The following is a 26,299-nucleotide window of genomic DNA, read 5'->3' as shown; positions in this document are numbered from 1 at the left end:
TGTGTTTAAATTTGGCTGCAGGAATAATTTTAGAAATTCTTTGTGCAGGTAAAAAGTGCTGAATCACCCAAAGGACAAGTTCTCATATGTTTAGGGCATCTGCCCAGTATATCTGAGGCAAAACAATCGGAAAAACAAGAGAGAGAAAGCAAGAAATAAAAGAGTTCAACTTCAATAACCTTATGCAAAATTCTGTACAGAGAAAATCTACATGAAGTTAAGCAAAATATAGTAGACTATATATAGACTGCGATGTGTAGAGAAACAAAATTCATCACCCCAAAATGTCTCTTTGGCATGTGGATTATTTCAGGCTGAAAAAAATCAAGGCCCAAAAGACTCAGGATAAACCTTTGACCTTTCCCCTAACTGCCTAAAAGAATGTATGCAGAGAACCTGTTACAGGAAGGAAGCTATCACCATAGATAACTATAGTATGAACCAGGTGGTAAACAGAGAAGAACCCAGTAAAGTCTGTTGAAATCTTCTCTGTGTCCCATTGTCTCTGCCTGGCCCGGCAAACATTTATTTATCAAACATTTGCTTTTCTATCTCCATATGAATTGCCTTCATCCCCTTTGAAGTCCCAAACCAGTACCCCCAACACCCTCGTTTATCTTTAGCTGAAGATATTTAAGGTGAGGGCTTGGGACATTTTGGTGAGTTACTCAATTTTCCTGGGTGTCTCCCTCGTATACAATTTATTAAACTCTGATTTTCTCCTGTTACTCTATCTCATGTCCTTTTAATTCTTAGACCAGCCAGAAGAACCTAGAAGGATAGAGAAAAATGTCCTCCTCCCTGACAATATTGTGATTTATAAAAAGAAATATACACGTGGTCTTTATCCCTGTTCCTGGGACGGAGCTCCTAAAACCCCTGGACTTTCCTGTGAAGAGAGCAATGAAGGTGCCGTTAGTTAATTTAGGGCGGTTACCTCTGGACAGTACTTAAGATGGGGCCTGGCTGCCAGTAGAGCCAGTCCTATGATTAGAGGGTTGGCACTTTCAGTCCCATTCCCCAGCCTCCAAGGAGGGGAGATGGGATGAAGACTGAATTCTATCACCAATGGCCAATGATTTAGTCAATGATGCCTTTGTAACTAAGCCTCCATTAAAACCCAAAAGAAGGGGGTTTGGTGAGCTTCCAGGTTGGTGAATACATGGAGATTCAGGGAGAATGTAGTGCTCGGAGGGCATAGTTGCTTCACGCCCTTTCCTCATACCTTGCCCCACGTATCTCTTCCATCTGGCTGTTCCTGAGTTCTAACCTTTTATAATAAACTGGTGATCCAGTAAATAAAATGTTTTTCTGAGTTCTTTGAGCTGCTCTAGCAAATGAATTGAACCCAAGGAGAGAGTTGTGGGAACCTCTGGTTTATAGCTGGTTGGTATGAAGCACAGGTAATAACCTGGACTTTGATGTCTGAAGTGGGAGCAGTCTTGTGGGACTGAGCCCTGAACCTGTGGGACCTGACGCTCTCTCTGTGTAGACAGTGTCAGAATTGAGTTAAATTGTAGGACACCCAGCTGGAGTTGCTGCTAGGTGGTGTGGGGAAAAAAATCCCACACATCAGCATTTGAATTGATGAACACACATTACGGTTGGTGTCAGAAGTATAGATGTTATATAAATTTTACATTAATTTAAAAGATGAAATGTATACTGAACTATGCATGGAGGGAGGGCTTTATAATCCCTTCTGTTACAGATTTGAAAGCTTTTCATTTGCTCCAATCCCAGTTTATATCCTGTCCTAAATATACACTTGCATCATTCTGAGACAGGAAGGGGGCAGGGCACAACTGTTTAAAAGAATGATCTAGCCCGAGGACAGAACATAAACTGATTAGAATCAAATAGGTCCAAGATGGCGGACTAGTCGACTTCCACTAGACCCTGAGTCTTAGGATATGCTCATTGTAACACATCAGCACAGATAAATGACACACTCACGGGCACCACGTTCCAAGGCCAGCCATAAAGGTCAAAAAGTGGGCGGTGGCCCACTTCCTGGAAATCCCCGCCCCTTCCTGAAATAGCTGGAATACTCCTCCCACTCATTAGCCTATGAAATGACCCACCCCTATAAAAACTGACAACCCCATACCTTGGGGCCTGTCTTCTTCCCAGATGGCCCACACTCTGTCTATGGAGTGTGTATCTCCTTGAATAAACCTTCTTTCTCTTTACTGTGGCTTGCTCTTGAATTCTTTCCTGCTGAAGCCAAGAACCCACACTCGGCGGCATCCCAGGAACTCACCTGAGACCTGGGACATGACCATCTTTTCCTGCCCCACCTTTCTTTCCGGCATAATTAGAGTTTATTTTTCTAAAGTGGTGCCCGTGGTATGCTCTTTCTGCTTCTAGTAATAAAGCTGATTTTTAAAAAGATCAATGTTTAAGAATGAGGTGAATATAGAGATTTCTCTTTCCGTGTGAGTTGCAGTCATGGTGTTGTTACTTCTCTCAGGGGCACTTGCATTTCAATCCTCTTCTCTAACATTTGTCTTTCAGTCTCCACCAGAAGGTAAAACTAGTTCATTAAATAGCTGGGGTGAGCATATGTGATGACTGTGTACAGAGCCACCTGTCAGGAACCCAAACACTTCTGCAAATTACTATAACAGTATTACAATGAGATGCTTATCTATTTCCACCTGTAGCTTTAATTTATTCATTCAGTATAGACTAAGACCACAGACATAGAGAACAGACTTGTCGTTGCCATGGGAGGGGGGTGGAGGAGGGATGGATTGGGAGTTTGGGATTAGCATGTGGAAATTGGTATATACAGAATGGATAAACAACAAGGTCCTGCTATACAGCACAGGGAACTCTATTCAATAACCTAAGATAAACCATATGGAATAACCATATATATATATATAAAACTGAATCACTTTGCTGTATACCAGAAACTAACACAACATTGTAAATCAACTATACTCCAATAAAATAAATTAAAAAAAAAATACAGACTGGGCTTCCCTGGTGGTACAGTGGTTGAGAGTCCGCCTGCCGATGCAGGGGACGTGGGTTCGTGCCCCGGTCCGGGAAGATCCCACATGCCGCGGAGCAGCTGGGCCCGTGAGCCATGGCCGTTGAGCCTGCGCGTCCGGAGCCTGTGCTCCGCAACGGGAGAGGCCACAACAGTGAGAGGCCCGCGTACCGCAAAAAAAAAAAAAAAAAAAAAAAAAAAAATACAGACTGAGACTACTAGAGATTTCCAAGATGAAATATACATACCAGTTCTCAAAGAGCCTGCAAGCTAATGAAAACAACTGTACTCTGCATCTTTAGAATCAAAAGAGATGCTCCTTGGAAAAATAAACAAGGGGTTCTCTGGTCAGATATATTCAAGAATCATGACATATGATATCCTCTTTGCAATTCCCAATGCACATCTACAAACATAAAACTCTGATATTAAAGGAATTTATCTAACCTGGCTTTCTCCAGACTGCTTTTCTGGGTAGCAAAACAGTGGATAGCATCCCTCAGACAGTGCTGTCCTTTAATGCAAAAATAAGGTTATTTACCATTGTGTATGGAAATTACAAAATACAGAGGAGAGATATGGAGAAATAAGATATGCTTGGAAGGGCTGGGACAGCCTCAAAGATGGAGAGAACACACTTGATCCCAGACTTGGAGGATGAGTCAGAGTTACCAGGAGCCCAGGACTAAGGAGGGTATTCCAAGGGCCAGATCATACAGGCTTTGAAATCCACACAAAGCAATTTACCTTCCATCCTGTAGGCAATGGGGAGACTTTACAGAATTCTGCATGGAAGCGTCAACACGTGGTCACTCTAGCTGCTCTGGAGGATGGATCTGGCGACAGGGGACACTGGAGACTGGAGTTGGGGAAAAGGGAGAGAGACACTGCGCCTCTCATAAAACTGCAAGGTCATCTTGTAAGACAGTTTGGATCCGAGAAAAGCCACACCATGAAGCTGCTGGAGTGGCCCCAGGCTCACTTCCTCCTGCCCTCCTGTCCTGTGGCTTGTCTTGTTTCCCCCAATGCACCACGCTTTCTTAGAGGCGAGACAGTGCTCTGTACTTCTTTACTCAACTAAAAAGTTTAATAAAAACAGCCTATATGTTGAATAAATGAATGACTGAAAATAGGCACCTACATTTAAACATTCTGGTTTAAACTGTGCTTTCGTATGAATTATCTCATTTCATATGGATGTAGAAATCAAAATACCTGGAAATTCCATGAAGCCCAGGACAGCCACCATTGGATGTAAGCGCTTCCCACATAAGGCTTCTTCAAGGGTTCCTGTTCCATTACTGGGGTTTATATCAGAGAAGTGACAGGAGAGACTGTGTTCCTTCCTAGGTTGTATCCTGAATGGCAAGTGACTTTGGCTCTGCTGGCTTCTCCTGAAAGGCCTCTCCCCACTTTCATATGCAAAATTGACTGGGTTGGGTAAGATTACACCTGATACCTTTTGTTCCTTCAAATAACCTCCTCATTTTCTGGAAAGGAAGTCATTATATGCAACATTCCACATACTATCCCCGTCAAAATAGCTGACAACCAGGGGTTATTAACTAGCTCTAATGCAGCGTTTACTTTAGAAAACAAAGGCTTTGAAGTGACAGTATGGTTGTTTCTCCACCCCTCCCCACCCCCTTTAAAGTGTCTGCTCATTGGATGGATGTAAAAGCCCAGAAGCCAGATAAATCTCGCTGAATGCATTTTTGGTCTTTTGGTTAAATCTACAGGAGTAGTCTAGATGCTGGGGTTCAGGAGTGCATGTTTGGGAAGGGGATGTATTTTCTTTTCAGAATGCGAAAAGAGTTAGATGTACTCAAGATTTGAGATTCTCAAGTGTGCACGCACGTGTACGCTGGCACGGGAACGCACACGCACACACCTGCCTGGCTGAGCTCTCACAACACCAGCCCGTGGTCCACAAAAGAATGATGCAACTGAGTGACAGTGAGCTTCCTTCCAGGAGTTACAGTCCCAACCCCGTCTCACCTTTGGAGATCTGGCCTTAGGTGATGCCTTGTTCAGTTGAAGTCTGAATTGAATTTGCCCCTCTGCTATGTAGCTTTTAATCTAGAAAAGTTATAAGGCGAGACCCAGAAAGTCAAAGAATGAGCAAATAAATGGATGAAAGAAAATGAAGGAAGGTGAGTTTTACAAAGAGAGCAAATTCAGAGAGACAGTTATTTATGGTAGAAAATAAAGCAGAAGTTTAGTGGCTAGAACCTCCTGGACTTACACCTCATGTCCGTACAGCCACTTCCTAGCTATAAACCTTCAACAGGTAACAGGTTCTCCAGCCTCAATTTTCTCATGAGTAAACTGGGGGTAATATTGCCTACTTCATAAGCGTATCGTGAGAATAAAATTATATGATATGGCATTCTGGACACCGTGCCAAGCACATAATAAGCCCTCAATGAAAACCATTTTAGAAATCTGCTTTATTTGGGGAAGGTGCTTTCCACCTGAAGGCTAATGTTTACTTGCAGCACAGAATAAAGAACAAAGATTTGCCCAGCAGGTGAGCTGGGTGGAGAAACTGAAGTTCTCTAGAACTCTCTGAGTGAGGCACTCACAATGTGGCTGTACTTACTATTCTGAGTCAAGTGTAGTCTAACTCTGAACCAATATTAATATAATGTAAACATTTCTTGCTAAGCCACACTAACTTGAGGTAAATTTACCCACTGGTTAGGGAGACTGCTCTTTTCAGGAATGAATCTTAAGCCATGTGTGTTAAACATGTTCATCTCAAACAAAACCAAGAAGGAATTCTTCCAATCAGCCAAACTATCTCTGTTCCTTCACTTTTCAGTCTTCAAAATAGGGATGATGATCCCCTTTTTCGAGGCGCAGTCTGGATTTAGAGAAATACAATACGCAGAAAATGTCACAAATCCTATTGAAAACATCTGCATCTATTCATAAATAATATATAACACTCAGAGATCACTCGCTGTGATACTAGCTCCCCCCACACAAAAGTATAGAAAGGTGCATTTAAAAGTTAGACACCTTAAAATTACAAAACTAAAGTAATGAAAAATGTCCAAAACAAATATCATACTAAAAGCCTGTCCTGGTTTTCTATAAGCATTATGCTTATTATCCCAAACAGCATATCATCTCTGACAGAAAGCAGTTTTAATTCAATCCTTTCTAAAATCTAAATACAGATTGCAAAGCTCACTTCAGACACTAGGTGGCACCACGTATCCGCCCAATGTTACATTATTTTCCCCAAACTAGGTTGGCCAGCCCATAGAGGGCCTGACCTGCATTTTAACAGTTGGAGCCTGTGATGGGGAAGCCTTTTAAAATGCGATGTCTGCTAATAACTGGCAGCAGAATACAAGCATAGCATTTAGTTCTCAAATGGAGTTATCAATCTGTAAAGCTTTAACACTCCTTCAATTGCTCTCTATGTGTACAACTCAAACAAGACCTACAGTTATAAATTCATAATTTGTCCTCTAGACTTGAAGCCAAATTTTCACTTTCAACTCTACTGACATTTTGAATAAATCAAGCAGCTAAATATTTTCAACTGCCTCCCAAAGCCTCTATTTCCTAAAAAAAAAAATTTGACACGGAATTGGAAACTTTAAAGATCTGCTTGAAAACACATGGTATAGACTAATGTGACGGTAAATGGATTTAAAATCTTCAGTTTCACTTCCCCAGACACATCCATATTATTGTTAGCTTAGTAAACTACACCGCTCTTGGCATTTGAAGAGGAACAAACGAGGATTCCAAAAACTACAATAAATAAAAAAATAAAAGATATTCCTTTGCCTCTGATTTTGCGTAAGAAATACCAAGTAGTGGCAACTGATCTCCATATATTGGGACGAGATTGGCACATATTCACTTGGCAAGATGGAATGTTGTTAAAATTTAGGCCTCCTTGTTTCCGTAACATTTATAATGCAATATCCTTAGTGCTTTCTTCATTTAAAAGGAAAAACATAAAAACGATAAAAACAAGTGACATGGATATAATGGGCATATAAAAGTTAAACTGATATAGTGTGATAACACATCATAATGGGCATGCTTGTGGGTAAATACATGTGCAGATAAGAAAACAAATCCTCTCAAAGTGTGGTCTGGGGAAACTTTAAGTAAATGTTGAAGTTGCAACAACTGTATATCCTGTGTCTTTGCAGATAACAGCGTCCCCAGCAGCTCTAACGTTTTCATTAAGTTCATTCACATTGAACCCAAGTAGGAGAGTAAAGCAGTGTTAGGGGACCCGTGACATTTCTGAATTGATACCCTTAGTCGACTTCTACTCAGTTTACTTCCAAACCACACGTGGGACCCTACAAGGAAAGAAGAAATGCCAGATACAGACTCCTTATTACATGGTAAGTAACTAAATATCTAACTTCCTATTTGGAGGAGAAGGAATAACGAATATAATCCTATCAAGTGTACTAAGAGGTGGCAGGAGAAACCAATCTGTCTCAGATGCTGGCAGTAAAGAGATACGCTGTCTAGAGAATTTAAAGTCAGTAATAAAACTGACTAAAAAACTGCTTTTTATTAACACCACGTGCTAGCAGTTCTATACAACGTCAGTGATACAGGGTGGACAGAACCGTTCCCTCCATGCCCATCCCTTTTGAAATACCACTGACTACAATGACTCTTCTCCTTAGGACTTGCCAGAAAGCAGGAAAGTTGCATTTTGGCAGAAGGAAAAGCTATAAGGGAAAGAATTCTTATTTTTCTAATAGGTAATGTCTGTCCAGGACTTTACACACATATGTTATCTTACTAATCCTCAACAACCATACAAGGCAGATAATACTGCCCCCATTTTACAGATGAGAAAACAGACTCTGAAAAGTTGAGCCATGTATTCAAGGTCACACAGCAACCAACGGGTGGAGCCACGGTTCTGATGGATGTCTTACATCCTCTAAACCTCACAATTTTAACCAGCTGAGTAGTTGGGACTCATAGACTGACATCATAGACCGATCATTTTGACAATAGGTACAAAACTTGGACAAGGTATAACCTCACTTCAGTACCCTTAGTTGTCATGGGATAATAATGGGGTAGGGCTGTAGAGAGCACACCTACAATGATGTAAGGAAGCTCTCAAAACCATCCTGGCGCACAATAAATTCATCAGAGATCAGCAAATGGTACATGGTTTTCATCCGGCAAACTTCATCTAAGAACCCTAGACACATTGTATCCCTTCCGCGTGTTAAAGAATGCTGGACTCTGCATCCCAGCAGCTTCACACCTCTCCCTGTAGCTGGATGGTTAAGTTGATAATTCTGACGCTGAAGGGGATGCACACAGGTACAGGCGACTAGGCGTAGTCAGAGGCGGGCACCCTGCGAGTCCATTGGCCCCACCCCTAACCTTGTTTGTCAATGCGTTCAAGATTTCTCAGAGAACATCCTCGTGTTTTGTCACACTCTGCCTCCTACTCCAAGGGCATAAATGCAAGATTATTGGGTGGGGGGACTGGAATGGGGGCAAAGGGATGGGTTTGTGTAGTTTCATTCTACTCAATCTTGAACTTCCTGAGAGACTGGTCACGAGACTACTGGCCTTTAAAAAGTGACCCCAAATATTCTGCCACGTGAACTATACAGCAGTTAACAAGCACACGATGCCTACATAATACGTCAACATTTCTCAGTTCAGATTGTGGTCTGTCCTGGAAAGCAATCTGAGTTTCTACCATCTGGTCTACGGCCATACCACCCTGAACACACCTGATCTTGTCTGAATTCTTTGTATGAAAGAATTCACGACACATATTACTGTTATTGAAAGGTGATGACAAAATCTTGTTTCTTCTTTAAATAGGACACTAATTATGGGAGCCCCACAAAGTACTAAAGCCTACCATCTTCATAAATCAACCGGACAGGACTGTAGAGGACACACAGAAGACAAAGCCTTTGTTTGTTTACCTTTCGGCCCTTGCATTATTTTAATACAATGATACCATAATACCCAGCAATCGCTCAATATAACCACTGACACTCCTATTTGTAACATGAATTTATTCCACTTTTCACAAGCCTAGATCCAATCTCTTTGGTAAATAACATTCTTATAACAAATAACTATGATTTCTTTGTAACATAATCTTTGTTAAGATAGCATTTTATTTTACAATTTGAAGTTCTTACAGATAAACCCTTCTCCAATAAGATGCCGTAAACATCTTATCTTTACATGGCATTGGAAACTTAGTGGGGTTTTCCAAGCGCCCCCCCATCAGGCTTTTCCATGTTTGGAAATATATGTCAGGTTAACTTGTATGCAGGATGAAAAAACAATAGGAGTTATTTAAAACCTATTGCATAGCCTGGAGGAAGCTCTGTGACGGTGGGGATCTCTGTGCATGAATGAAGTGAGTTCAGCTTTTGCTAATTGGTTATATGTTCTGTTTCTGCTTTTTTTTTTTTTTTTTTTTTTACCATTTCCATCATATGATGTAACCCTGAGCATACGATCAAACCAGCCATATAAAGGTACAAATGCGATGTAAACATTCTCTTAGTTCAGGCCTGATAGGACCTGGAATACCACAGGGTCTCACAAAAAGGTTTGTTCAACACATAAGCAAGGGATGGTAGAAACGGGGCCCCTTCATCACGTTAACTTGGGGAGCCACATGCTCCCCACCCCCATACCCTGCTCCTTCCTCTGTTTTCTCCCATCAAACACAAAACCTTGACTACTAGATAGGAGCACTTGACATTGTACATGCAACTGATCAGATGAAACCTCATAACGTATGTTCCAGGACCCAGGGCTGGAATAAAGCAAGTATGGTCTTGGCAAAGCAAGTCACATCTACACTAACGGCAGCACAGGAATTCTAAAGAGAACTGAAGCTTTTCTACTGTTAGAGCTTGTAAGGCAAGGAATGTCACTCGCCATCCAGTTCTACAAGGATTGAGTCATTAGCCACTGCAGTCAGTGACCTGCAACACACCCTGAAAGGAATTCAGGGTGAAGATCAGGTGCCCTGGGAAAACAGGCAAAAACAGGCCCTCAGATAGTTAGAAATATCTCAAGAGAAATTTTTTATGAACCTGGATTCTTGCAACTTCACATACCTAGAAAAAACACTACTATCATTAATTGAGATAGCCTTTCTTCGTGACTAGCAGTAGTAACGTTCTACTGAGATGTTTGCTTGACAGCACGTACCCCTCTCCCCTGGTGTCTTCTCCCACCTCTCTGGAGCAGTTCCTCAGAGCTATCTGAGAAGCTATAGTTCCCAGGCTATCGTCCTCAGTAAGTCCCTGAATAAAACTGAAACTCCCAGTTCTCACACTGTGTGTTATTTTATTTCAGATGTTAGGTTTGTTTTCCTTTTTCTACCTGATCCAATGCACAGAAGCTGAAATTAAATAAGAACATACCCTTTAAGTTTACATTACTGAGAAACGTGGGCGGGCATCGAGTGGCTGAAATTAGAATTCCTTTCCATGTCGTTGTTCGAGTATTTATGTTACTATACTCAGGATCCCTTTGCCTTTAGTCTTCCTCATGCTCTCCAGGCTCCTACAAGTTTTGTGTGCAAACGTCCTGATTGTCTGAGAGTTACAAAAGCCCAGACCTCACACACAGGCTGAGAAGGAGCAATGGTCTGCTCCAAGCTTTCAGGCGAAGCACAGAGGCCGTGGGACCAATCAAAACACCTCGCTACTCTGAAGGTATTAAAGACCAAGAGAAAAGGCAAAATTAGACTGTGTGAGAAAAACATTTTTTCGAGGATATATAGAAAGAGAGATTTATCGAGAGAGATATTTAGTAAGTCAACCAAAGTCGTTGAGTGTCACATTGTAAACTGGGTAAAGTCTTTGTCAGGGAATCCTCTTAAATTCTCCATCTTGGTCTTTCACATGTACTGATCCCTAATTTCTATCTTTGGGTGATTTAGCTCCCTTTTTTTACTATATCTAGAAAACAACTTTGACATCCAGGCATGTCCAGAAACACACCCTAGACATGCATCAAGCTATGGATGCTAGTACATTCTTCCATTATCTAGGAAAGCTGGCCACATGCTGGCGCGCAGACATAGACATGGAGCGCATGGGAAAAAAGAAGGTATTCTGCTCTGCAGGAGCCCGGGCAGGCTCTCATAAGGCCCCAGCAGGGTCATCAAGCGAAAGGAGGATGTTAGAAGCTTGGAGGGAGCCCAGAGGACTGCCATCAAAAGAAATAAATGTTTGGGCTTCCCTGGTGGCGCAGTGTTTGAGAGTCCGCCTGCCAATGCAGGGGATGCGGGTTCGTGCCCCGGTCTGGGAAGATCCCACATGCCGCGGAGTGGCTGGGCCCGTGAGCCATGGCCGCTGAGCCTGCGCATCCGGAGCCTGTGCTCCGCAACGGGAGAGGCCACAACAGTGAGAGGCCCGTGTACCGCAAAAAAAAAAATTAAAAAAAAATAAATGTTTGAGAAATAATCCTGAAGGGGCAAGTTGAAAGGAACTGGGCTTGTTTCCCTGGATAACAGCTTATAAGTGCACAGCATGGACCAGCCTGGACAAGGCCACTTCTGGGTAGTGAGAAGGCAGCTCTCAAGCCACACAGGGCCCACAGAGCAAGAGATAACAGCTTCAGGGGCGATTTTTAAATTTCTAGAGAAATGTGGGGCTCTCAGATTTTGAAACGTATGTCCAAAGGAAGTGACAGATGGCTTTCTGTTACCCACTTCCTGACATCAAGGGTAATCAGAGATAATCTAGTTTAGAACAACTGACAAACCTCAGAGAGAAGGTGAGTTCTCAGTTCAACACTTAGGTCACTGTTAGCTCTGTGATTCCCTGATTTGACTTGGGGGGCTGTTACTTAAAAAATGTGAAGTGTGTGTGTTCGTGAGTGTGTGATTGTGTGTGTGTGTGTGTGAGATAGTGGGCAGAGTATGTGAGAGTTTGTGTGTATTCATGTGCATAAGTATATTGGGGGAGAGAGAGAGTGTGTGTGTGTGTGTGTGTGTGTGTGTGTGTGTGCATGTGTGTGTCAGAGGATGTGGCTCTCATCTCCTTCCTTCCCAAAAAAAATAAGTACAGACATTTCTTGGGAACATTTTTCCAAAGAGAGCTGGCACTTTGGAGACACACCCTAGCTGCTCCTTCCTTGAAGGAAAGACTGGCTTTCTCATGGCCCTGCTCCTTAGTTTCTATTCCATCACCTGCTGCAGTAAAACTAGAGATGGCCCCATCTCCAGATTAATGGGGGTCACTAACACCATAGTCCAGAGATGGAGGGATCACATGGACAGCATTTGCTGTCTATAGAGGCACTCACACTTCTTTCTTCTGAGTACACAGCTTTCTACTTCACTACAGAAGAAGGAAAAAAAAAGATAAAGTGATGTGCTTCAAGTGCAAAATATTTCTCCTATACCGTTTTGCTTTTATAAATAAGAAAATAAAATAGCTTTCTCATGGAAGCTGCAGAAATTCAATCTAATTTCCAAAGGTTTGCTTTATGACAAATGCCAAAATATGTGGCTGCTTTGCCGTAAAATTCCAAGGAAATGTCACTTTCCCCTAATTGCCCCGTGACTGCTCTATTTATTCAGGAGTGAATTAAGAAAGAAAAGATCTATTTTTCATCTCACCGAGTTTTAGAGAGTATTACGCGTTGTGTAAGAAGCTCTAAATGCTTTGGAACTCATACTTCTTTCTTGAACTTCCCGTCTTCTCCTACGTATTTTAAAGTTCCAGTCAGATGAGACTATACATTTCTACAAATCTTGTGTCTCCTATATTACCTGAAGCCGAAACAGACTGCATAGCCAAGCAAACATTACCTCCACTTTTATTTTTACACAAATGCCCTTGGTGGGCAGTCACTATGCGCCCCGGGCTCCTCGGCGGGTCAGTCAATCACTACTGTCTCCAGATTCTTTAGGGGTGGTCCATCATCATTGGCCTAGGCTCCTGGGGGTGGGCGGCAGTCCCTTTTGGCCAGCTCTACCCATCTCTGCTGGAGTAACCTCCGTCCCTTCTGTCTCCTCCTGCAATACTTCTCAGAAAGCTCCAACCATGATCTGAAGTGGTGGGTGAAAAACTAGTACTGAGGGAGCTGAAAAGAGATAAGATGTGAACAACCTGGAAAAAAAAAAAACACAGCTCCTTCTCTATGAGCAGAAATGTCCCTTAATATGGCTTCTTAAAGCCAGACTCCTCAATAGATAAGCACTACTGGAATTATTTCAGTGACTGCTTTTGTTTGTCTGAAACAGATCACAGGTCTTCCAAAGATTTCCTAGTAAGAAGTCTATTAATCATCTATTAAGTCTATTAATCGTCTATTAAGCATTCTGTGTTTTAATAACTATCAGGAATCCCGGTGGAGGAAAAACACTTTTAAAAAAAGTGACCAGGATGATTATTTGTCGGATAATGCTAGGTGTTCCGTATCCTAGTTTGTGTACGAATATTCAATGTTTTTAAATGTCTTTCACCATTGCCTGGGGTGGCTAAGCCTAGGGAGGTGCCATCCTGGTTGTAACTTAAGGAGACATCTCAGTCAAGAGCATGGGAATTAGGGGAGAAGAGGGTCTTCAATAAGTACCCATTGCCTTTAGTTCAATTCCAAGTTGTAGGAATGCAGAGCAAGGTTCTTCTGAGCCATGTTTACCCCATTAGCGCTAGCATATGGGAAGAGGTGAATACTACATCTGGTCACAAGCCACAGGGGAGAGACTCAGAGGCCAGCCTTCTAATTTGCAGCCCTGACACCCCTTCTATGATGTGGCTGTGTGCCAGAATTTCTCCTGGTTGGAGAGAAAAAGTGCAGCATCTAAGTAACAAGAGGGTCTTTCTCCTGTTGCTGTGTTTTGAAGAATGAAGAACATCCTACCAGGTAAGCGAAGAGCTGATAACGCAAAGGTACAGAGTTGCACCTTGTTTCTGTCTGTAAGTTACCCCAGGAAACTGCTTTCATTGAGAATTGAAGGGGCGTAGGATGAAACAACTATAAAGATACTTAGGAGAAAAAGCAAATGAAAACAAAGAACACAAAACCTCTCTGAGATACCGAGGTAATGCAACAGCAAGGTATATATACTTGGAAAATTGATTGTATTGATGCAATCCTCCGCCAGCTAGCTAAAGGTCTCTCCTTTCTGTATTCAAGTTTTTAAGCTTTGAAAATCTCTAAATGTAATATTTTGGAATAGCTTTAATCAACTAAGGTGGCAATTTATCTTAGTGAGGTTAATTGTGTTATTTATTTATTTATTCATTGTCTTATTGTTTCTACCCCTTTTATACCCAAAAAAGTGTTTGAGGTGGAGTCATTTGGTTACAAAGCATTTAAAATGTTAAATTAAGACACAAGAAATTCTAAATGGCACTTGAGATGCTCTTGAGAGGAGCCTCTCATCTCTTGCATTTGTAGATATCTCATATATTCATGAATCAAATGCTGTGCATATTTAAGCCAGACCAAAATACTATAAAGCACCCTGTCTCCCATTAGAAAAAAATGCAATTATTCTTCCTGGTTATGTTTTTAAAATAGCTTGACATTTATATAATTGATGAATATGTAATTTGCTAATCAGTAATGGACAGTTCCCATGGAGGTATCATTGCTAGTTTTATAATTTACAATTTCAGAAGAGTTTTATGAAAGTGAACATTAAAGCTGGGACAAGCAGAAAGAAACCACTCCAGGATGGTACTATCCTATTTAACACCCATAATACATTTAACAGTAACAACAAGTAAGCTTCACAAACTGTCATTGTACTGAATTCCTATTGGATGAATTATAGATAGAGCATTTACATGTAGTGATTTTTCCCCATACTATATCCTCCGTACACAAGCATGTACCAGTGAACATCAGAGCAACATACTGTACTCTAAAGGATTAAATGATACTGTAGCTTATGCCTTTATTCCTTGTATCTTTTCTCCAAATGATAATAGAGATCTCATATACCATGCATAAACACTTACATTCCCTTACTGAGAACATTTCTGATATTTTTGGTATAAGAGAGAAAAGTCATTTATTTAAAGACTGCGTTATTAATCTACAGTTTGGGGTAAATACCTAGATTATCTGGTTGGTCAATTTGTCTTTATGGCCAAGAAAAAAGACCAGCTGCCGTGTTCAATCCAAATGAGTTGGTATATGAATATTTATCAGGACATCGATATTCACTGTCTTACAGTCATGCTCCAAGCTAAATAAAAGTAGAAGTAAGACGGCCACAAATATTACAGCATAATAGGATAAGAACTAAACAATATGTACAAATTCATTGACAACATCTGTGCAAGGGTTGTGGACAAAACATTTAAAAAGAAATCTACATAAAACAAAGTCGGTAAATTTATCAAACGTTGATAAATTTTCGGAGACGGTATAAAAGTACACAAAACACGGAAGAGAGAAAGAACTTTAAAAAAATAACCACTAAGCCAATACATATAGTACAAGTTTACATTTATAGTACAGAATGATGGAAACCAGAGACAAAAACGATTTGGTAACAAACAGCGAAGAAAGTTTCACCAATCGCAAGGAAGAAAGACTTTCCTTTTTGAATGAAAACACAGACGGCCACAGCTCATCCCTCCCACCCACACACACACAGAAAAATAAAAGCAAACGCAGAAGTTGTTACAGCAACACACGACAGACAGAGGTGGAAAGCGTTTGGCATGTCGCATCACAGGAAGTCAATCACGACTGGCTAACGATGATGGTACCTGGCTCTGTTGCAGGTCACTGGCTTGCCTGAGAGGAGTAACGGATGGAGGGGGCACACCTGATGTGGACGCAGACCGGCCTAGTTTGCAGCTTACTTTCGGTTCTGTGAAAAAGGGGGAAAGACAGAGCATTAGCGGAGCAAAGTCTGCAGGGATGAACCGGACCCCAGGCTTTCTTCTGGTTTTGCTACACGTTCTTTTAATACACCGAATTCTTCTGATGTTTACTAATCATTGGCAGGTGATGAAACAATTTCATAACAATTGATTCTAAAATGAGCCTTGTTCACAGATCAGCTCCTGGGAATAAAGAACAAACCACTTAAGTTCCACGCCTGTTGCCTTGCACACTTTACCCTATTTAGAGTGAGTTTCTATAGAGCGATTACTGGAGCAACAAAATCCCACTGGGGAAAAAGCCAGTGACATGACTTTTTTTGTGCTTCATTTTCAGTCTTGGTCCAAGGGTCTCCTGTGTCCTAAAATGTCTTCTCCACCCTCTCCAAATTTTTCTTCCATCCCTCCCTCCTTTCATTCTTTCTTTTCTTCATTCATTCTCTTATTCTTTCCTTCTTTTTCTTTTCCTAACTTTCTAATTTTCAAGTCTATAGTGTGCTGATTACTTTCACCATGCTTTTGATGTAACATTTCTCTAATTTAACTTCATTTGCTTTGAATTGTATAACCACTTCGAAGACTTTTGACATCTTTCATAATAATATTATTTTTCAAAATTAAAAAGCCTTCCCCTAACTCTTCCTCTATTTAAGGAGCCTAAATAGGCTGCCTAGGTCATTATCAAGATACTTTGAAGACTGCAATTTGGGGAATGGAAAGAGTTCCCTTCATTCAAGCAGCTCAGAATTTATGGTATACAGACGACACTGATTTTCAGACATATTTGAAGGTATTTATAAAGGAGAAGAAGGCATCAAAAGAAAAGTTGACATCTACACTTTTGCCACAAACTTTTATATTAGCTGTCAGTTTTTGAGTGCCTAGTATATCCCAGCTTCTGTTTGGGCTGCACTTAAATTATCTCTAATCTTAAAGATAATCTTTAGAGTTATGAATTAGCTATAAATGCTCCCAATTTACAAATTAGAAATCTGAGGCTCAGCAAGGTTAATATTTGCATTGCAAATACACAAGCACTTTTCCAAAAAACCTTTCATTATATTAATAAATTTGACTTAAAGATGAAACTCTCTGAACTAGTGGCTTCAAATGATATTACAACACTCATTTACCAAGCAGTGGCAAGCTGATGCTAGAGAACAAGTTCTGTGCTGGATAGCAACACTATCTTTATGCCACTTTTTTCTTTTTTTCTTTTTTTTTTTTTTTTTTTGCGGTACGCGGGCCTCTCACTGTTGCGGCCTCTCCCGTTGCGGAGCAACAGGCTCCGGACGCGCAGGCTCAGCGGCCATGGCTCACGGGCCCAGCCGCTCCGCGGCATATGGGATCTTCTCGGACCGGGGCACGAACCCGTGTCCCCTGCATCGGCAGGCGGACTCTCAACCACTGCACCACCAGGGAAGCCCTATGCCACTTTTATATAAGCTACTCTTCAGAGAAAAGCTTTGCTATGTCTGCATCACATGACCTATGGCTAACTTCAGCCTCTGCTCACTGCCTTCTGGCCATTCTCTCCCCATCCTTCACAGACACCAGATACAGATACAACGAATAAGATAAGCTGGCGTCCATTCACACAGAGACCTTTCAATACACCCTCACCCACACACACACCCTTCCTCTCCCACCCCTGCTTCAAACTATTAAACAATGCCTCACATCCATATTAGAATAATTATCTTAACGGGTACTAATAGCCTTTCTTGGCAAATTAGATAGTCTTTTACTCTGTGCTTCTGATTTCGCAAGAAAAAAAAGGCAATAAGCAGGCTTTGGACTATGAGATGACTCCACTAGCTACAGGACCTTAGAAAATGGTTTTCATGTCATTTAAGTTTTATTTCTTTTCAAAACAAATGAATATAATCCTTTACTCATTATTCAGAATCCATTTATTTTATACCTACTGTGTGCCAGGGACTGTACAGAGTATGGTCACCAAAAACCCACTCTTGCCCTAAGAGAGACTTACAATCTATCCAGGAGCAAAGATATTAAGCAACAAATTATGCATTTGATTATATAAAAGCAGCTGTGATCAGCCCTCTCGGTGGAATTATCAGTGGTAGAAGAACATTTGCTGGGGGAATGAACAGGTGTTAGAAGGATGCTGACATCTACTTTGTGGGCAGTAAAAGTTAAAGAGCTCATTTGTTCTTTGCTCTTTCAACAAACATTTATCAAGGGCCCACCACGTGCAAAGCACTGCAGTGGATGCTAAGAATATGGGTGAGGAAGACACCAATTTCCCATATTTTAATGAGGTTTATGTTTACTCAGGGGAGACAAACAGTATGCCTAAAATGGTTTCCTGAAAATTCAGAAAAATTAGAAAGGAGAAGTACAGGGTGCCATGGTATCATTGATCAAGATACGCCTCGTGTTCTGGGAGCTAGGGAAGGCTGGGCCCTAAAAGAGCTGTAGTATCATAGGATATTTGTCCTTCTCTGTCTGGCTCACTTCACTTAGTATGATAATCTCTAGGTCCATCCCTGTTGCTGCAAACAACATTATTTCATTCTTTTTATGGCTAAGTAATATTCCATTTTGTGTGTGTGTGTGTGTGTGTGTGTGTGTGTGTGTGTGTGTGTGTGTATGCATCTCACATCTTCTTTATCCATTCATCTGTCAGTGGACACTTAGGTTGCTTCCATGTCTTGGCTATTGTAAACAGGGCTGCTGTGAACGTTGGGGTGCATGTGTCTGTTCAAATTATGGTTTGTAGAATCTAAAAAGATGATCTAAATGAACTTCTTTACAAAACAGAAATAGACTCACAGACATAGAAAAAAACTTATTTACCAAAGTGGCAATGGAGTGGAGGGATAAATTAGGTGTTTGGGATTAAAATATACACATTACTATATATAAAAGAGATAACCAACAAGGACCTTCTGTAGAGCACAGGGAACTGAACTCAATATCTTGTAATAACTTATAATGGAAGAGAATGTAAAAAAAAAAAGAATATATGTTTATATATATGTATAATTGAATCACTTTGCTGTACATCTGAAACTAACACAACATGATAAATCAACTACATTTCAATAAAAAAATTAAAAAGACAAGTACAAAAAAAAGGTCTACATTATTTAAAGAAAAAACACGCTGTGATAATTCACACCTGCCAGTGGTGCTGAGCAGGTGGTAAAAGCTGAAGTAGGGAGGACCACGGGTGCTTAGGTTTATTTTCCAACCCACCCAGAAGTCAAAACTATTTCAGGATGTATTCCTTGTATTCACTTTATTGCTTATATAGTATAAAGCAATAGTAATGAATCACATATTCTGGTATCTAGGAGAGTGGGGATAGGTGAGCTAATGATGGATAAAAGATGGAACCGTTTCCACCTGTGATGTTATGGCTTCACCTCTCTCTTCTCTGTTGTTTTCTGTTTGTCTTTTTGTCTTGTTTTGCTTTCTCCCTCTGCACTTTCTCCCTCAGAACATGTGCATTGTCATGGCTTCTTGTGTATCATCTTTTCGCTCTTGGGTCACATGGAGGTTTCTACAGGTCTGTCCTCTCCTCACACCCTTCCTTGCTTGATGTTAATAAGCCCCAGTGCCTTCTAGAGACTAGGGATTAATTAGGAGTTTGGGATTAAAATATACACATTACTATATATAAAATAATAAAAAACAAGGACCAAATGATAGCTTTCTCTCAACATCTTAGGTATCCTTCTGATTTTCCCATTTATAGGAGGAACATTACCTCCATTTTCCTAGAAGCTTACTTTTTATGTTCAGAGCTTTCTTTTCCTCTCTCTGTAAAGTTAGTCCTGTGGTAATTTTCTTTCTTTGTGATTTATTTCAACTCACAGACACTACCACAATTTTGGTATTCAACAACTTGAGCCAAAAATAATTTCATATATAACATAGGTAATATATATTATTATAATTATATATAATTAAATATATATGTGTGTGTGTATATATATATATATATATATATATATATATGTGTGTGTGTGTGTGTGTAAAATCTACCTGCTGGTCCCCATACCCATAGTTTCTCTGCTCAAAACTAACTTGTACACAATGCCAGGCGGAACTTCTTAAATTGCTTTTAGATCACACACCTTATTCAAAAGTTTTAAATTACTCCCCACTTCATACGATAAAAACTTCAAACTCACTTGGCTAATTTTCAAAGGTCCCGCTGTGATCTGGCCCCATCTGATCTGATCCACTGTGCTCTCCGTGGCTGTCTGTGCCCCAAAGCATAGACAACTCAGCATCTCTTCTCGGTCTCCACATCTGACCCTGCTTCTGTCCTTCACAAGGTGTCCCCACGCATGGCCTTTCATCAGACCAGATGTTATCTGTTTTCTAAGGCCTGCTTCAACGGGCACGTCTATTGTAACGCATCCTGCAACCCTGTTTACCTCTTTCTTCCAGACAGGCTTAGCACTTATATACCGTTTGCACTGCTTGCTGTGGCTCTGAGTATTTATGTTGGTGAGGACCACAGAGTAAGTGTTCAATGAATATGATTTTTCTTTCACTGAAGACACTCAAATTAACCTAGAAAACGTCAATGCAACTTCTAAAGCAAATTGTGGCAATGACGGTAACATAGAATATGTTTTAAGGCCTGGGTTCAAGGTCTGGCTCCCCGACTTACCAAAGCAGTGATTCTCATTCAAGGGTACATGATTTTCTAGGGAAACGCTCCCTAAGTTTTGTGCAGGTGATTCTAGTATCTACCCACCCACTCTTGAAAATACAAGAGTGTTCAAATATAAATGTGTCCCGTGATGACATAACCTATCGCTCTAACTTATAAATGAACCTAACTTCCCAGGAGGCATAAATCCTAGCATCTCTTAAGGAGTCATCTCTTACTATACAAAATAAATGTAAAACATCTATCAGAATCCTGGTTGACCTGTTTTCATAATAAGCCGATGTTTCCATATATCCCTTCATTGCATTAGCACATTTAGTCACGTGGAGAAAATTCAACATTTTTTCCCAGAAAAGGATGGCAAATAATGTTTTTTTACTATGAGGTTCCTTTAAAGGGTATGTTGACGAGATTATCTGATGAGTGACACAATCCAATGCCTTTTATATTACCCAAGGTACCTATGGATTAATTTCCCCTGCTAGGTTTCCAGTCAGACTCTGACTTAATCAGCCTCTTCCAAGCATAGACAGTGATATCTCTAAAGCACAGACTGAGACTTACTAAAATCCAAGCAAACTCCCAATTTCATCGTGACCCACAAAGGCCTTGCTTTACCCCTATTGGACCGTGGTCCAGATCACGTCTTGGTTCATCCACCCTCTTAGGGACTGCAATATAACCACGAACCGCTCATCACACATGGCGGCTGACCTTGCCGGCCAGCCACCCTGTAGCTTTAAAGTCAGGTCACCCAGCGGTCGACTGTTCAATCCCAACATGGCTCATGGGGGTTATGACTTCACCTGCAGTGGCAGGCTGAGATGATTACTTATGAATTCATTATGCACACATGCGTACAACGGCAGGTGGAAAATGCACACATTTGTGTGTATGTACACAGACATACATACATATGTACTCCATAACGTTGTTGCTTGATGGTATCATGTCATAAGGACAATTTTTTTTAATTGTGAGGTTTTGGTTTATCTTTATCATACTCATTTAGCTCTTCTTTTCTGTTTCACCTTGTCTTTGACTTAAATACATTTGGAATCTATCATGGTGTTTGTGGGACCTAGTTGGTGAAACAAATCCTTATGATGTTGGATCCACCAAGGTTTCTTTGGCCAAAAGAATTTTCTAAAAAGTCTCAAAAATCCTAGAAAAGATTCTATTTTTATAACCAAGCCTCTTAGAGAGTCTCTAGGGCTGTGACATCAAAGTTAAATCGTCCAGTTCACTTACCTTTAGAAATACACTGTGCTTTGAGCCTTAAATAGTGAGCCTTAAATAGTGAAATAGTGAGGCTTAGGAACCACAAGACTAAAAACAGTAAGTTTTCATCCTAAATTTTGTTAATATAAAAATTGCCAAGGCGTTTGGGGGTCAAAAACGATGGACATATGCCTCAAAATTTAGTTAAGATAAGGCTTTCCTCCCCTTAGAAAAACTCATTCCATTAAAAGATTAATTATGAGCTAGAAAGTATCTATTCTCCCTACATCCAAGGAAAAACCCCTGCTTGTGTAATAAACTACCAATATCCATCCTAGAAGTAAAAGTTGATGTTGTTTGTGCAATTTCAGTGAAGGTCAAGTGTAAAGAGAACAAGAAAGAATGTGCGAGAGAGAGAGAAACACAGAGAGACAGAGAAAGGAAAAGGAAGAATGGAAAAAAGGTAGAAGGAAGGAGAGGATGAGAAGGAGGGAGGGAGAGAGAAAAGAAGGAAGAAAGAAGACATTAATTTTAATTCCTTGAAATAAACCATCATCAAGACATTATCATGTGATCTTTCCAGGGTAATAATTCATCATCATCTTAAAGTTCTTATTAAGTAAGTGCCCATTGGACTTTGTTACTTAGAAAGAACTATCTTCTCTCTTTTTACTCTTGTTGGATACAATCTTTCATTGTTTTTTTTTTTAAGGATGGCAATTTCTCCATCATTTCTCATCTTCCCTGTAAGGTGAACTGAATTTCTGTTCAGGATTATGTTCCTTGGTATTGTTACAGGATAATCCCCAAGGCACCCACAGCTACTATTATGAGTACTAGAGTTCTCTTTGTTTTCAGAAAGCAAAGACAAATGATTGTTCTCAACCTCTGGATCTACACAGCAATAAGAGATTAGTGTATTTTTTTGGAAAAAAAACTTTCATCTAGCATCAAAGAAATAAGATCAAATTCTGGGGAGACATATTTTTCTCCATCTTGTTTTATTTTTTCAATACATAATATTTTTCTCTACTAGCAGAGACATATTATGATTTTCCCTAGTCAATCATGCTGCTGAAAGTTTCTAATCAATGACTTAGGGCTACATGGAGGTCACAAAAAAAGGCCTTTTATTTAAAACACTGAGGTATGCTTTTGCAAGCTCTACTTTCATTTCTGGGAAAGGCATTTTTTTGAAATAACACATATGCTATTTGAGATAAACTGATGCCTGAGTAATAAGGGGCAGTTTTGCCAGGACTATGTTAAAACCTTCACAGATTCCAAACATTTTGTGTTAAAGCTTCCATCACACATCATAGCAAACATATAGGACGTCCGAATGTCCCACATCAAATGTAAATTTTTCGGTATGTAATCGGAATACATTTTTATAATTTTGCTTTGAAATTATTGGACTGTGAATAATCCAATTAATTCGTGATTGGCTATGATTTCTAGACAGTAATCATGCGTACTCAGGAATACTTACCAAGTTAGACAATCTAACCTAGAAACTGTTTTCAGATGTAATGGAACTGTTTTAATACTAAATTTAATAATTAATTAAATTGACCTAATGTCACATTTTGTATAGATTTAATTAGATGTTCATTCATGTTAATGTGGCAGTTTCTTTTGAAATGTCGGTGCTTCATTTTTTAATATCAAGTATTTTTATAGATCCTTGAGAAGCCCGTAGACCTAGGCACTGTCACTATGATGCTAGAAGACAAACATCTGATCATTGCTGTGATTATTTTGTGACCCTGGAGAAAGAAAATCAGTCAAATGCAAAACTCTACCCTGGAAGTAGACATACTTCTCTCTCTCCAGCCTTTCATGGGACATACTTCTAAGGAAGCAGCTGATGTGGCACTTATGTGGCAGTGAATGACTCCGAGCATCCTTCAGTTATGGTCCAAATCCTAGTGTTATCTGAAGGGTCAGACAGTAAAACTACTGATGCTGGAGTAATTGGTCGTTCTCCTTGGGAATACTGGAATTCTGGTAAAGATCTGGGTTCTCTGGTAAACCCAGAGAAAAATGAGGTGGCAACGTGGTGGATGAAATTTATGACCCAATGACAGACGGAGAGAATTAAAGAATCCATTGTACAGAGGAGAAAGAGAATCACATGCATGTGGGGTTAGGAGTACTCACTGTATTCCTTCTAAATATCTGAGGCCATGGATTTCCCTTGCCTTCCACTTTCTTATGTAGAGAGAATATAAATCATGCCGCTTACTGCACAGGGATGCCCTTGACGCTGTAACGCACGGTTAGTTTCTTACATGGCAACATAGCATCATGTAGCATCAACAGGTTTTTTTTTAATTTGACAGCCTCTTTTATTAAAACACATCATTTCTGAAATGCCCTTAAGATCTTCATCACTTTAGCTGTATATGAAAATGTGCTTTTTTCAAAAAATACTTGATTCCACATTAAAAGAGAGTTAAAGTATATGTTTATAAAGGAACATATTTTATCTATTTAACAAGTAATATATGCTCCTTAATTATCTTAAAAATTATTACCTAAAAAATTCATCTGCCATAATATACAGAAAAAGGCATAGGATTTGTATCAGGATCAAATGTATATTACCATGGGGATAAAAATTTAACTTCACGTTATGGTGTCAAAAATAGAATAAACAAACAAAAACTAGAACAAAACTCTTTCATCCCGATATTAGGAATGGATACACGGCAAAAATAAGTTAACATGTATTTAAACTATATGACATTTTACTCCTAAATAACAAATAAAAGGAAAGAAATGCCAGACAAATTTTTTACATCACTCACCTTATTAATGTAAATGACACTCAAAACTGGACGTAACACTAATGATATTTCCTCTTCATACAATTGGCTTTGTGGTTTGTTGAAGAGCAAACATCCTGAGACAAAATGTGACCAGATATTGAAATTGTGTATGGTCCTTGTAGCATGTTCTATTACAATAGCTATAGTTCTTTTGATTCTGCCTTGAACCACTGTCTGTTATAGACATAAACTAAGCAATACGTGTTTTGGGATAAGATCAATATGAGACTATATATGGACAGGGACTTCAATCTGATCTCCAGTAATGGCCATGTTCATTCATTCTATAGCAGAATTTCTGGAGCAGAATTTAAGACGCTTTTGGGAGGTGGTGACCTGAGGTAAAAACTATTTTCGTAAAAATGCTAAGACATTATTTGTTTTTCCACTGTGTTGACAAACGCACTCAAAGTTCCAAAACAAGACTGGATAAATCTGCTGATACCTTAGCACATCAAAGCAACAGCACTAAACTGTACTAGTTAAGTAGGCATTTTTCACTGCCACACAGACTTGCATATTTGGCAGACGCCTTCTCAAAACATGCATGAAGTGAGCTTATTGCTTTAAGAAAGACAACGGGCAGTATTTATTGACAATGATACATTTGAGCTTTCAAGCAAATAGTAAAATTTCAAAACACTTGTATTTACCACTGTGAGCTTGACAGCGCTCTAATACTTAAAGGCTTTTCTTAGGAGATCAGTGGCAATATTAATAAATGTATTGATTTTTATAACAAAATGTGTCAACATACGGAAGATTTGCATGACTTAGTGAACCGATATTTTCTAAAAGCACTGTGTTATAAATCATTCATGGGGGAGGGGGTGGGCCCGGGGCGAGCCGGAACCCAGGAGCGGACGGGACCTGGCGTAGCTGGACGTGCGGCGCTGCGGCGCTGGGAGCCGACCCTGAGCTCGCCCGCGTGGGGAGAGCCGAGCTCAGGGCGCGTCAGAGCCGGAGGCGGAGGAGTGAAGTCAGGGCTGAGTGGGCGGAAGAGAGCCTGGGCCAGGACATGGCCACTTATCACCCAGTAGGACACATGCAACTGCCCCGGGCTGATGCCATTCGTTCCCGACTCATTGATACTTTCTCTCTCCTTGAGCATCTGCACGGCTTGAGCCAAACTGTGCCACGGCACACTATTCGAGAGATACCTGATCCTTCCTGTCAGAAGAAACATGTTGGAAGATCAACACCAGCTTGTGCGCTTCTCCATAAAGCCTCGTCATGCAGAACGGATTACACATGCCCAGAGACTGATGAGCACTGTTCGAGTGCGCAGCAGCGAGAGTCCACCTCTTTCCTTGTGGGCTGGATGGGTCCTTGAGTGCATCCTTTCATGCCACTCATTTTTATCCCATGGCTTTACGGTCTCTCTTGCCTCATCGTCTGCCTATTGACTTATTTTTCCCTTCCCAAACTCCATTTTCTTTTCATTCTCACCGGTTCTATTCTTGCCCTAATTATGTCACCTGCCTAAACCAGAAAGAACTCCACTCTATGTTTTCTTAAGAGAAAACAGGTCCTCTCTTCAGAAACTTTATAATCTTCCTCATCTTTTTGAATACAATTGTAATGATGGTCGAAATAGGTGAGAACTCACATTGAATGAAAGGGTGGGAGTCATTTTTCCTTTTTAAGTTGATCATTTTACACATTTGAATGTTATTTGAATTGTGATAGGGACAATTATATTGTCTCTTGGAGTAGGATTTGTGCA

At 40.3% G+C, this 26,299-nt stretch overlaps 1 protein-coding gene across 1 annotated transcript in view; it reads right to left on the bottom strand.

The window, feature by feature from the left end:
* Window positions 1–26,299, bottom strand: part of NYAP2 (neuronal tyrosine-phosphorylated phosphoinositide-3-kinase adaptor 2) — a 248,234-nt gene that overhangs the window by 29,545 nt on the left and 192,390 nt on the right. Inside the window, exon 6 of the mRNA XM_079925315.1 lies at window positions 15,745–15,848. Coding sequence (XP_079781441.1) covers window positions 15,745–15,848 — 104 coding nt within the window. The remainder of the gene's footprint in view (window positions 1–15,744; window positions 15,849–26,299) is intronic.

The sequence above is a fragment of the Stenella coeruleoalba genome (genome assembly GCF_951394435.1).
Source record: "Stenella coeruleoalba genome assembly, chromosome: 6".
Lineage (NCBI taxonomy): Eukaryota > Metazoa > Chordata > Mammalia > Artiodactyla > Delphinidae > Stenella > Stenella coeruleoalba.
Note: the sequence above shows the minus strand (reverse complement) of the source record. Positions and strands in the feature narration are given on the sequence as shown.